This window comes from Musa acuminata, chromosome BXJ3-6 (genome assembly GCF_036884655.1).
Source record: "Musa acuminata AAA Group cultivar baxijiao chromosome BXJ3-6, Cavendish_Baxijiao_AAA, whole genome shotgun sequence".
Lineage (NCBI taxonomy): Eukaryota > Viridiplantae > Streptophyta > Magnoliopsida > Zingiberales > Musaceae > Musa > Musa acuminata.
The window spans coordinates 8,318,910-8,331,701 of NC_088354.1; the positions used below are offsets into that span (position 1 = coordinate 8,318,910).

Genomic DNA, 12,792 nt, shown 5'->3' on the forward strand with positions numbered 1-12,792 from the left:
TACGATATTTCATCAACGGAATCGATAGGACGAGGAAAAACGAGATTAATATTTCACTTTTATAAATATAGAAATCCTAATATAACTTAAAGAAATTCTAATATAACTTTTGAAAAATATAAGTACTAATATACTAAGGGTATTGGCGCCGTATTGAAACGAACGATTATGAATGAACGCTTAATTGTTGCGACTTGCTCACGGGTCATGTAGTGGTTGGGTCTTGAGGTACGGTGTGATAAACGTGGCTCCATCGGACCAGATGACGATGAACCCAAATCGAATAAATCGGACGGACATCAGATCAAACTGGATTTGTTTTGGGAAGACAAATCAATCGGCTAGCCAGCATTTGTTGCCGCGATCACACCAATTTGCATGGATTCCATTGCCAATAAATTGGTCATCCTACCACAAGCAGTAGCCACAAATTCCAAGCATTTCATCACATTTCTTGGATAAAAGAGAAAAAAAATAAAAGTATGGAAATAATACCTCTGGCATGGTAATATTCTGATGAAGGGCAATCTACTACCTTATAAAGGACTTAATTATTCCCCACTTACAAAGAAATATTGATAGATTGATTACCCTGATAAGAACAAGAGTAGCACATCACAAATACCTTGGAAATTACCAAACTGCTCTCTATAAAAGGGAGGGAAAAAAGGAAGGAAAAAAAGGGGACACATGCTATCTCCTCTTTCTATATATATCAATCAATTAATATCTGCGGCCACTCCTAGTTGGTAGCATGGATATGGATGATCAAATACATCCACAGTAGCCTGCCAAAGAGGATGTCCAGACACAAGATGCACTGATCCTACTGCAACCATTTGGAAGCAAACCCAGGTGATTAATTTAGCTGTCATCCCCTTCGCCATCTTCATCACCTCCTGATTCATCCTCGCCGTCAAGGTCGGTTCCCTTCTGGCAAATAGATCAAAAAGTCGATGGTTTAGTGGCGATCAATATATATACATGGCTCCTTCACATCAACTCTATTTAAAATTCACACAAGCAAAGAAGCAATACATGATCTATCATGTGTTTCATTATGCAACATTGTATTCTGGGCTTCCTTCAGTATCATATGAGGTATCGGAATATATTTTTCTTCAGCACTTTTCTTATAACTGATTGAAAATGTGCTTTGTTAGCTTCATAACAACTACTGTCTGAAGAGACTATGGGCTTGACAAAATGTAAGATGACAGAATTCAGAAGGGCTCTTCACAGCAGGAAAGAGGATCAAACATGGTAGGACATAAGTTGGTTCACAGGAAAGAGAACTACCTCATCATCATATTCGTCTCCACCAAAATCTTCCTCATCAGCTTCCTGCACCACCAAGCCCAAAATACAGATCGATTTAGTCGTTGCATTGTTAAGAAAAAGGAATAACTAAAGAATGTTAAAAGCAATACAACACAGCATAAAAGAAGAAAATTCAAGGGGAAAGACCCACATTGTTAAAGTACTTCAAAGGATTGGGCCAAAAGTCTTCCTTTATTATCTCAGCCATCTGCATGTTTAACAAGTTACAGACTATGTTGCTTTGTGCAAACAGACACACACACATAGAGAGATGAATCACAAAGAACCAAATCATCTTCAAGACATGGCTTCTAAAAATTATTTTTAATTTAACATAAGCAAATTAATGATAATTTGTCAAATGCACCCTTAAAAAACTCACCTCATCAGAGAGCCCTTCTGAGAGATTTTTCTGTTGAGCCTCACTGAACCAGGCAAAGAAACTGCCATAGGAGAGATTATATATTAGCATTAATAAGTAAATATTAAATATGCCAAGCTACTAATGACTAGAACATAAGAGCAATAATCTAATAAACCCACATGGGTAACTATAGTTAAATGTTTGATTAGGTAGTGACTGGACCATAAAAGAATAAATAAATAAACACAAGAAAACCATTTATCAAAATCACATGCTTAAAGTAATCAATCTTGATATGGCTGTGGTACCACCAAGTAAATCAGCTAATCAGTAATCATGAATACTCCTGTTAAGTAGTTGTCTGAAATAAAGAGTTTGTTTGTTACTAAAAAGAAATTAAAAATTAGCCAATGATTAAAAGAGGATAACAAAGGCAAATAACTAATCACCACAAATATGTTCTACAAGATGTTCAAATTAAAACATGCCAAATAACTGGGAAAAGAAGACTTTGAAACCAAACCATGAAAACAGATTTCTTGATGTAGGTTAATTATAAGATCAGAACACTGCAAAGAACTAAGAGATAATAAGATCACAAAGATTATGAATGCACCAAAATACATAGTATCACAGCACAAAAACCTAACCTTTCTTCAAGTAAAGGTCTCTTACCCCCTTCCTTTTTATGAACAACACCATTTGCAACATTCTTCAAAAAATGAGGGCAAATTGTAAGATGCAAAATTGGAAGCATTAAGCTTAAATAAGTAGCACAAAACAATTCTGAAAATTCCTACCATTCCCTCCTTCCACTTAATCGTGGTGCCAGTTATGTTAGTTGTTCCTTCGTCGAAGAACGAATATGTCTTTGTCAAGCATGTATCTTCAAAATATGGATTTGGGGAGAAGTTCTGGACATATAAAAGACCGACCATGCTAAGAATGATAATAATTACAATATCATAGGGAGCTCAATTGTTAGAGATAGAGCACAAAGACCAACAATGAAAAAGATCACTCACAAAGGTAATGGAGTAGCCTGATTTAACATCTTTAGAGTCTTCCACATCTAAGGACACCAAGAATTTGAAGATCTGTAAGATGTTATAGAACTTGTCAACAAACATTGCAGAGGTCAAATAATAAAATGGCAAATATATACACAAAAGCTTTTCTATGAATTCCAATCAAAACTCATTAATAAAATGCAAATTAGATAATTGAAATTTCATTGCACCCAAATTATGAAAATTCTGTCAAGTTTAGTGACAAGTATTTTGACACCAACACCTGACCTTTTGGTCTTCCTCGTTTAGAAGATCACCAAGAACTGGATGGCTCAGAAACTGCAGGGATACCAAGATCAGGATAGTTAACCCAAAAGGTGATCTTTCAGATGCTAACAGATCTGATTCCCACGAAGAAAAACAAATGGAAAAAAAAGGAATAAATGCATAGCAGACCGCGGTTAACCAGAAATCTGGAATAGATTGAATAGTCTCAGTCCGCCTCTTGTAGATAGGTCTGCGTATCTCATTATATTTCTGTTCCACCTCCAAGACCTTCTCACTTGCCTCCTCATTCACCTATATGACGGAGAAATAAAAGAAATCAAGAACATACCAGAAGAAGAACTGATAAACTATAAAAGATACATACTCTCAGGAAAAGCTTCAATTTTAAGGAATCAAACTAGCTTGCCCAACAAAATTGGAAAAACCAAAAAAAAATTCAATGACTTCAACTAGACATACAGCTCCAAAAATTCTTAGGAACAGCAAAATATGACAAACAACCGATTTGCAACCTCAGTAACCAATAATTCATGACACTATGATTCTGCACGGGGCATTGTCCAAAACAACACCTGAATTAGAGACCAACATATTTTGTATATTCTTCGTCAGATACCACATTTTGGGTTTTTCCATACACAATGCTGATGAAAGGAGTTGAACGAACAAAGAACAGGTCTACATGTTTAACCAGTGGATAATACCCGAAAGCAGGATAAAATTTCTACAGTTGGAACTTCCAAAGAGATATATATAAGAACAAAATATGAGTTACGCAAACTTTCATCAAGCAATTGGGATTGACATCGTTCATAACAATCTTACCAGACTAAAATCACAAATTGCACTACCATATGAAAGAATTAACATCAAAAATAAATGCTCGAGTACATAAAATCACAATGTTGTGATCTCACTCGCATAAAAGCAACCGCAAAGTTAAACACATATCTTATTCATGATAGACATTATAACAAAATGATATTCAAAAATTAAAACTCTCCAATAATGAATTATGACGTCCACAATCAAGAAGCATGAGTTCCGAGATTTCCAGCGATCTTACGCTAACACCAGATAATTAAGCGCAAAGCGAATGTATATACGTATCAAAACCATGCCCACAACAAAGCAATTCAACTAGGAAACAAGATGACAAAGAAAAATAAAGGAGCACAAATTGGAGAGTCATTACCGTCTCGATCTCGTCTTGGATCTCCTGAAGTTTCTCAATGGATAGCACAAGCTCGCCGTCGATGTGATCGGGAGCCTCATCCTCCACCTTCGTCTTCTTCGCCTTGTCCGCCACCATCTTCACCGCTCTCCAAATGTCTCAATCCCTCCGGCCACCGAAAACCCTAACCCTAATTCCCAACCCGCCGAAGCAATCGCGACAGAGGGCGCGCGCGCGAGAGAGAGGGAGGGTTTTAGCGACCGACGGTGATCAAATGTGAAGAGAAACCGGCCATGCGGCTTTCTTAAAGCTAAAATCTCGTAACCTCACGTAAGATCACCTCCGTCGCATCTTTCCACGTGGCGGAGGATGCACAGAAGATTCAGGAGACGGGCTGTTGGAGGTGTCCTCAACTGTGGTGAAGGTACTCGAAATATAGCGGGTGCGGATGTTAGATATCAAAGATCCGATCAGGTTGGGTGGGCGGGGCCTCACGGCATCACCCACCGCGGTCGCTTTCATCGATCGGGCTACCCTCACCGTCCGATCATTTATTTTCGCGAATCCCGATGGATGGCAGTGCGGCACCGGGGAGGTCGACTAAAGTGAGAGACACGTCACAGCTATCGCAAGGCTCGTACCCGCGATGCCCGCACATGATCTGAAACCTGGTAAATCAATTTCTTTTCTTTTTTTTTTTTTAGAAAGGATGGGTGATAAAAGTGGAATTTTTTGAGCCCATCCCTTATAATAATATATTGTCAAAATTTTTATTAATTAAATTAATTAATATTTTTAATGAGATTTTGAATTCTTAAATTTTGATAAGAGGATTTAATATATCATCATAAAATTAATATTTAAGATGAAAAAATATATCGAATAAAATCTTAGACCTTGAACGTTGGGTAAATGAGTATGGTATATGACTTTAAAAAAAAAAAACATGATTTCAAATTATGTAAACATATTTTGTTACATCACATTGTAATCACAGTAGCATATCCCAATCTTTCATTTCTAAAATAAAGAATAATAAATAATTTACCAAAAAACCTAATAATAGGATTTTGTTGGATGATGCCCCGTGTTACTTTTTTACTAAAGAGTACTCTTTTTATTTAAAATATCAAAAATATCTCTAAACTAGGTTGATCATTTTTATTAAACCAGATGACTTAATTCAAACCAATCAATTCAAGAGCTACATTGGTCCAATTATGATCACGGTCCAAGTCAAATAGATTCGAGTTGGATCCTACGAAACGGATTGAGTCGAGTTTGAATCGAAAAGCAAATGATTTATATGAGTGTTACATCGAACAAATGTAATCGATAGCGACCAATGCTCCTCTCATCCTTTGCTTCTCTATAACGATGGTGATATAGTGATGAAGTCCTTACTTCTCTTTAGTATTTTGTATTAGTGATGACTTCATCCCCTCTCCTATTGTGAGCAATAATGTCTTCGTCGTAATAATATCTTCGTCGACATCAACATTGTCACAATCCGAGCTTGAAAGGTTAATTGGCTCATTAACTTCGTTTGAACTAAATCATTAGTCAAGATGATCAAACTGAAATTGACAATAGTACACTCAATAGACCTTACAAGTCAATATTAGTCTTGTTGATATAAGACTAATTGAGATGTTACAAAGAAAATTATATATTATTCACTATTTATATTTTTAATATCATGTATGTGTTTTGTTAATTTTTGGTGAAAGAAGGGGAGATCGATTATTTAAAACTAATTGAGGATTTTTATTGGTGAATTTTGTATTGTTAAGATATTAAGATCTTACATTAGTAAGCTTAGTGGAGGTATTTAGGAGAAGCATGATTATATTTGCAATACCTTTTTCAATTATTATTGATAGTTTTTTTATGTTTATAGTGAGGTTTGAGTTGATTAATACTTATTTTTAGTTACATGTGTAAAATTATAAATATAGTTATCTCTTGAAAGAAGTAATATTTCTCAAATCTTGTTTTAGTATTTACATAATTATCTTAAAGGGTTTATAATTATTATCTTAATAGATGAAATTGGATAAACACCCGCTGCATATTTTGTCAAGTGAAAATAATTCGTAGATTCTAAATAGTTAGAATAATCATCTTCTCTTACTTTTTTTTCCTATATTTTCTTAAACTTTAAATATAATATCTCCTATTTATAATATCATTTTTTATATAAATAGAATGATACCACTATGTAGATTTCTTCAACTTAGGGGTAAAAAAGTGGATCAAGTGACTAATAATATATATCATAACTTAATTATTTATATTAATTATTATTAAGTTATATCCAACTAATATTTTTTTGAGGTATAAAGTCAAAAATACCTGAATCAACTATTCCTCTATCTTCACCCCCTTATATATCATCCTTTTATTCACCATCTTATGCTTTCTTGGTTATCATGTCAACCTCTCTATAATACATAGTTAATTATTGTTGTTATGTTGACTAATTTAAGTGTTTTATCTGTGTATGAGTGATAGAAGTTGATGTCATATGATATATATTTTTGTTAAGCTATATCATCTTCATATTATTAAGAGGGCATCTTTCTATCATATTGAAGATATTTATAATATTCATATATGTCGATCTGTTTTATATAGTATTTTGTAATATTAGACAGAGATATTTACTTTTACTTTTGAAGGTATCCCAATTGAGTTTAAGAAGAGCAATATTACTCAAATTTTAGGTATTCCTAACCATGTTTGAGACTCTAACGATGGATTTGGATTATATATTTAAGAAATACTTTATAGATCAATTTCCTAATAGACAAAATATAGAAGTTCTGATATATATAGATTAGTGTTGATGATGTTGATATTGTCGACCTGTATCGGTTGTATAATTTATATATTTTTATTTATATTTTATTTTATCAAACAAACTATACTTCACCTCGTGTTAATATCATATATCAATAATTTAGATTTGTTAACAAACTACAACTGGTTGATGATTATCCATTTTTATATTGTCATTCAGATTTTAATTGTTGCCGCTGATATAAAAAAGCTTAAGCTTAACGATAGCACCAAGATAATTGAATATCGAAGAGGCTATATACTGCTAAGCCGAATCTTACTTTTATATATATATATATATATATATATATATATATATATATATATATATATATATATATATATATATATATATATATATATATATATATATATAAAAGACATTTAATACCCTAAATGTCTCTTTCTATCGTCTACTCGACTTGCGTGACTAAGCGTGAAGAATCGAGAAGGGAAAAACAAAATAGACAAAGGTGACAGACCACAAAAAGGGATAAATAAGATATTAGAGAAAAAAAATATCAAATGAAAAAAAATAAAATTAAGGACAAGGGTTGCTTGCTGCAATTGCATTTGACTCCTTTTTCTTTCAATTTGACCAACATCAAGGATAGCTCACTGCAGTGTCATTATCATCACGTCTTTCCAGTGAAATATTTCCTTTTTACGTCTGCGTCTTAATCTCTGTTCGTCAACATTTGCTGAACGTGAACGAGTGGGAATTCATGACTGGGTGGACTGGTCATGCTCCACGCTAAGCAACCCAAGTCGAAGCTTCCCACTGGATCCACTTTGTCCTAAAGTCAAAGGGCAACAGTGTCTTTGGCTTCATTAGCAGAACACAGGACGAGTGAGTACACGGATTTCTCATGGCACTTACCCTTTTGGATTGTTTGGGTGTTCATTAGATACTGTCAGTACTACAAGCATGCATGTAATGAATGTGTTGGAATCTCTTTCCTTTCTCATATATTTTGATGTTAGAGATAGATCTGTCGCTGTTGTAAGAAGGAAAAGAGGAAGAACGAGGGAGTCTGTTGATTTGGCTTTCTCTTTGGAGCTAAGATTCTTAATTCTGAAAGCACAAATTGATGGTTTGAACAAGTCTTTCATGTGTTTGAAGACGAGTTCTGTGACATGGTGGCAAGCAGCAACTTCTGCAACTTCATCAGCTAGTACATGCCTTCTTAGGTGATGCCATGGCCATGCTTCCTTCAAGATCACAAGGTTGATGTGCACATGGTGGTGTCATCGTGTGTCTTCACCAGACTCTGAAAGCAGCAGCACCTGTTGCTGGTTCTGTCGATGAAGCTTGCTTTTCTGATGGCAAAAAAAGTGAATGAAGCAGCTGCAGCTACACAGAGTCTCCCACTTGAGGTCTCTCAAGCAGTAGTGGGTTGTATCTTCCACTTGCATATGATGTAGGTTGAGCTGCATTCAATGAAATTGACAGCTTCAGCACAGCATTCAAGTCAGTTTCTTGGGCACACGTTTCTTTCACATCTCTGGTTTTGCATGGATGGTGAAGCAAGGGATCAGCCAACTCCAGTTGTAAGTATGATAGTGGAGGGAAAGGCCAAGAGAGAGTTTGGCATGTGGAGCATTAAAGACCTACTAAATTGCTACCCAAGGCTGACCTTTACCTGCTGGATCTTATTCTTCTTCTGCTTCTTTCCTCTTACTTATTTGTAGGATCCAATCCATGTAAGAGGACCATCAATGGTCCTTTTTTTCTTCTTGAGCTGACTGAATCACCCTCATCAGTAAAACCTGGCGATTAATTACAAAGCTGTTTTGAGAAAGTAATATTTATGATCTGTTCTCTACATCATTATACTTCTAGAAGTGCAATTTATGGGGCGGCTCACCCTATGGAGTTGCTGTAGAGTCATGTTCAGCCACAGCCACACATGCCAATTTGGTTTCAGATCTGCAAGTTCATCTCCAAGTATACATGAACAGTCACCAGTAGTATATCTCTGGCTCATGTTTAATTAGCTTCTGCTTATGATTAATGGAGATCATCAACCTTTTGGCTCTTTCTCGTGTTCCCAATGCTCACCTTCATCCCTTACTGCACAAAGAAGAACACAAAGTGACAACCATCTGTGGAGCACTTTTCTATGGATTTACATGAAACGATAATTCATCTCCATAATCTTCTTTTACGCTTCAGAATCAAGGTAAACAAAAGAGGCAATGCAATCCAAAGGAAAGAGAAGAACAAGCATTGGAGGTTGACTTTGTAGCGGAAACACCAAGATAAGTAGATTGTTGATTTCATAGACCATTTGCTTCCTTCAGAGACAAGTAAATTTACACGTCTTTGCCTACTTCGTTTAGAACATGAGAAGAATGGATCCGCTCGAAGAATCCTTCTTAGAACAATTCACATGTATCGAGCACCGCAACATCAAGAAAGCTCTCTTGCCAGTGTCCGTCGTGCTCATCGAGCAGCCATGACTCCAGCAACGAGAAGGGTGCTCCGGCCTCCGACCTCTCGGCCGTGGAGTCGTTGAACCCGAACACCGACTCGAGCGGCTCCGGCGACATGATGCAGTTGGAGGTGCTCACGCTCCCCTGACTCGACGCAGACTCCGCCACACCCGATCCCGAGCTCGCCGGAGCAACGCTGGGTTTCGGCGAACCCTTCGTCCATCCTTGGAGAAGCCGGGATATGTTCTCGGTGTTGGATGCGTAGGTCGAAGGCTTACTGTCGAAGCTGCAGCTGACGGACGAGGCCTCGCGCAGAGCTCGCTTCGCCATGTTGATGTCGGTCTGCAGACACCTCTCCCACTGGCCTTTGCAGACGGTACGATGGCTCGACTGCCCGCTGCTCTTGGGGCAATCGCTGCCGGTCTCCGGCTTCCTCACCTTCTTCTTCAGGTGTGTATTCCAGTAATTCTTGATGTCGTTGTCTGTTCTTTCCGGGAGGTAAGAAGCTATGGCGGCCCATCTGCGTTCAGATAGCAGCACAGACATCAGCACTGCTCCTTCAAGCAAAGGCTTCAAAGAGCTCGGAAGAGATGTTGTGGCCTTTACCTGTTGCCCAGAAGAGCCTGGAGGCGGATGATAAGCTTCTCCTCCTGATCGGTGAAGTTGCCACGCTTGATCCCGGGCCTGAGGTAGTTCGTCCACCGAAGCCTGCAGCTTTTGCTGCATCTCATCAGGCCTGTCAAGGAAAGCAGACATATGATCTACGTTGTTTTGTATCTAACAGGTGGTCACAGCAAAGGCTCACCAGTGTTGGAAGGGACAGCTCTCCAATTCCCAGGGCCATGTTCTTGGATGTAGGACACCAAGATGATGTCCTCTTCTGGTGTCCAAGGCCCCTTCTTCACACCATTTTTGTCACAGCATGGTGGTCTTCCCATCTCTCTCTCTCTCTCTCTCTCCGGCTTTCTTCTTCTCGAGCTATGAGAACAGAGTATGATGCTCTTCTCCTCCAACCTCACAAGGCAAGCTTCCGAGGCTGCTGCTGTTCCCAAGCTCTCCACCGGTACGGTATATATACACACGAGAGACCTGAGGAGGCAAGAAGAGTCAAAGAAGGCAAGCAAGGTGCATTTACTCGCGGGTACGCTTAAAAAGTCAACTTGGGGGAGTGATGGCTCTCTCTGCCATCACACCCCATGCATTCAATGCAATTGTACCGGGAAGAACCCTAATCCGCCTTCTCCTCTGCTTAGATAATCAGCACAGATCAAGCTGACGTGAAGGTCGAGCTTCTGTTACCGCCGCGTGCCGGCATTTGAATCCAGGTTTCGATGGTAGAGAAATGCCAGGCTAGGTTTGAGTATCCACTTGAAGTCTCCACCGATATCGACGCTGGGATTCTTTAAGACTGTAAGCCAGGGTGAGTTACTCTTTCTTGAAATCTTGACGAAAGAGCTCAACCGGGGGAGACTGCTGCACAAGTTGCAGGAGCACAAAGTCAACCAACAGGAGTCAAAGGTCCACTGGATCGCCTTTGCCCACCTCTCTGCATGGTAAGACATGATTCCTGCAAGAATTAAGTAGACATATAACTCAGGTTCAGATGCCATTCCAAGTTCTAATCACATCCAAAATCATTAAGCTTCAGCTGATTACCTGTGACCAAAATTAATTGATCAGCTACTGTCGATGGCTTGCTGCAGTCTCATCTTGTTTCCTTTCGTCCCTTTTTCTGATCGGGGCTATGGTTCCAGGAACTGTGAGCAGATCATGCATGCAGCAACTCATCCATCCTAAAGCACGAGTCCACGAGAGCTGCACTTTGATGGCCTGTTGTCTTGTCTTGCATCAAAACATTAACTTCTCATCCACTCCTTCACTTCACCCCCTTTGCATCGACTCTCATGCCCACCTTTTCAATCGAGGGACCAGAAAAGAAGTCAACCTTGAGCTGCTCCCTTCTTCCTTCTCAGGGAGGCAAATGGTCTCACATGTGTTGCAATGCATGACATGGGTGGCTGGTTCATCAATGGATGAAACTGGCAGCAGGCATTCATTCAATCAAGGGCAGGGAAGAATTCTGTCTCCAAGTTCGGAGAGCAACATGATGAAGAATTCTGCAACTAAACACATGGAGAATCGTTGGGGACAATGAATACGGGTCAGATTCTAGGTTGACAATTCTGTGACAGATCCTTCGGCTCATTCTCGAAGGTGGAAACATTCAACCCTAGCAGTGACTGACCATTAAGGTGACTGAAACAGACTTTAATGAAAGGATCAAATCATAACATTGAGTAGTTGAGCCATCAGATAAACATGGTGAGGTGTGATCAGATTTTTCTTCATTTTATTTATTTGTGAAGTGTCTCAGTAGGATGGTCTTTTTATTTTCTTTATGTTTTTATTCATTTACAATGCTTTACCTAATAATATATTTATCTCTTTGTGTGTGGACTTTATGTAAAATTCTGTCTAATGGTTTGTAGAAAACAATATATATTATGTGTCCACAGTGCAACATCATCTGGAATTTACAGTAATGATAGTCTACAAAACAAGAGCACCTTTTTCCCCCCTCAAATATGAAATAATTATGAAACTACTTGGATATCAAATTTGCATACAAAAATCCATGGTAATAATATATGAAGCAATGCTAAATCTTATTATTATTTTTTTTAAAGAAAAAAAGGTAGTCTGCAATGAAAAAACCTATTACCATAATAAATCAAGCAAGCATATTTATTTCGACGGCTCAAATATGATCACTTATATCACAAATAGCAATCTTATGGTGACTACTTATATCACTTATATGTGAAAAAGCTCAACCACTTCATGGAAAACACTACAAATAAATGTATTAATTGCATTCAAATATCACAAGTCCTTTTTCTTTTCTTTTCTTTTTCATTTGTTCATGTTGACCATCATGTGATCCACTTTATGCTCTACACCACCTGCATTTCATGTGTGAATCTGAGTTCCCTCCTATGTGTCTCACCTAAATCTTAAGCATATGGGTAAGCATTCAATACATTTGACTTTGTTCTCCTCAAAGTTAATGCACATATATGGATATTGGTACATCACCATCATCCATTTTCATTTCCATTATTATTATTATTATTATTATTATTTCCTCCACTATACATAAAAATCATTTGAACCAAATTCTAAGAGTCTAGCTAATTCTACACCCCATCTTCTCACAATTCAAGCCATGAACAAGGTGACATTGCTATGTTCTTGGTGCCCATAAAAGATTATCCATTTGGTTGAATGGTGCTGCTAAGTTCTCCATTCTCCTCTTCTTTAGAGATGAAAACTACTTGACCAGATCGAATCCAGCGGTA

The 12,792-nt window shown here is 37.8% G+C and overlaps 2 protein-coding genes and 1 long non-coding RNA gene across 4 annotated transcripts; 1 reads left to right on the plus strand and 2 right to left on the minus strand.

Moving 5' to 3' along the window:
• Positions 1-483: 483 nt before the first annotated feature.
• On the minus strand, positions 484-4,439 carry LOC135641759 (NAP1-related protein 2-like). Of its 2 annotated transcripts, XM_065157450.1 has the most exons (10): positions 4,178-4,439; positions 3,151-3,273; positions 2,983-3,033; positions 2,710-2,781; positions 2,485-2,598; positions 2,335-2,396; positions 1,703-1,763; positions 1,472-1,528; positions 1,300-1,344; positions 484-933 (listed from the first exon to the last, which is right to left on the minus strand). In XM_065157450.1, the coding sequence occupies exons 1-10, from the start codon at positions 4,292-4,294 to the stop codon at positions 865-867; spliced, it is 771 nt and encodes a 256-aa protein (XP_065013522.1). In that variant the 5' UTR covers positions 4,295-4,439; the 3' UTR covers positions 484-864. The 2 variants fall into 2 exon arrangements, with proteins under 2 accessions (XP_065013522.1, XP_065013523.1); XM_065157451.1 differs by lacking the exon at positions 1,472-1,528.
• Positions 4,440-9,248: 4,809 nt separating this feature from the next.
• Positions 9,249-10,372, minus strand: LOC135639825 (myb-related protein 306-like). Its single transcript, XM_065153768.1, has 3 exons — positions 10,239-10,372; positions 10,040-10,169; positions 9,249-9,953 (listed from the first exon to the last, which is right to left on the minus strand). Exons 1-3 carry the CDS (start codon positions 10,369-10,371, stop codon positions 9,377-9,379), a joined length of 840 nt encoding a protein of 279 aa, XP_065009840.1. The 5' UTR covers position 10,372; the 3' UTR covers positions 9,249-9,376.
• A 61-nt stretch (positions 10,373-10,433) lies between these two features.
• On the plus strand, positions 10,434-11,318 carry LOC135639826 (uncharacterized). Its single transcript, XR_010497049.1, has 3 exons — positions 10,434-10,574; positions 10,687-10,986; positions 11,188-11,318. It is a non-coding gene; the product is annotated as an uncharacterized LOC135639826 (long non-coding RNA).
• Positions 11,319-12,792: the final 1,474 nt, after the last annotated feature.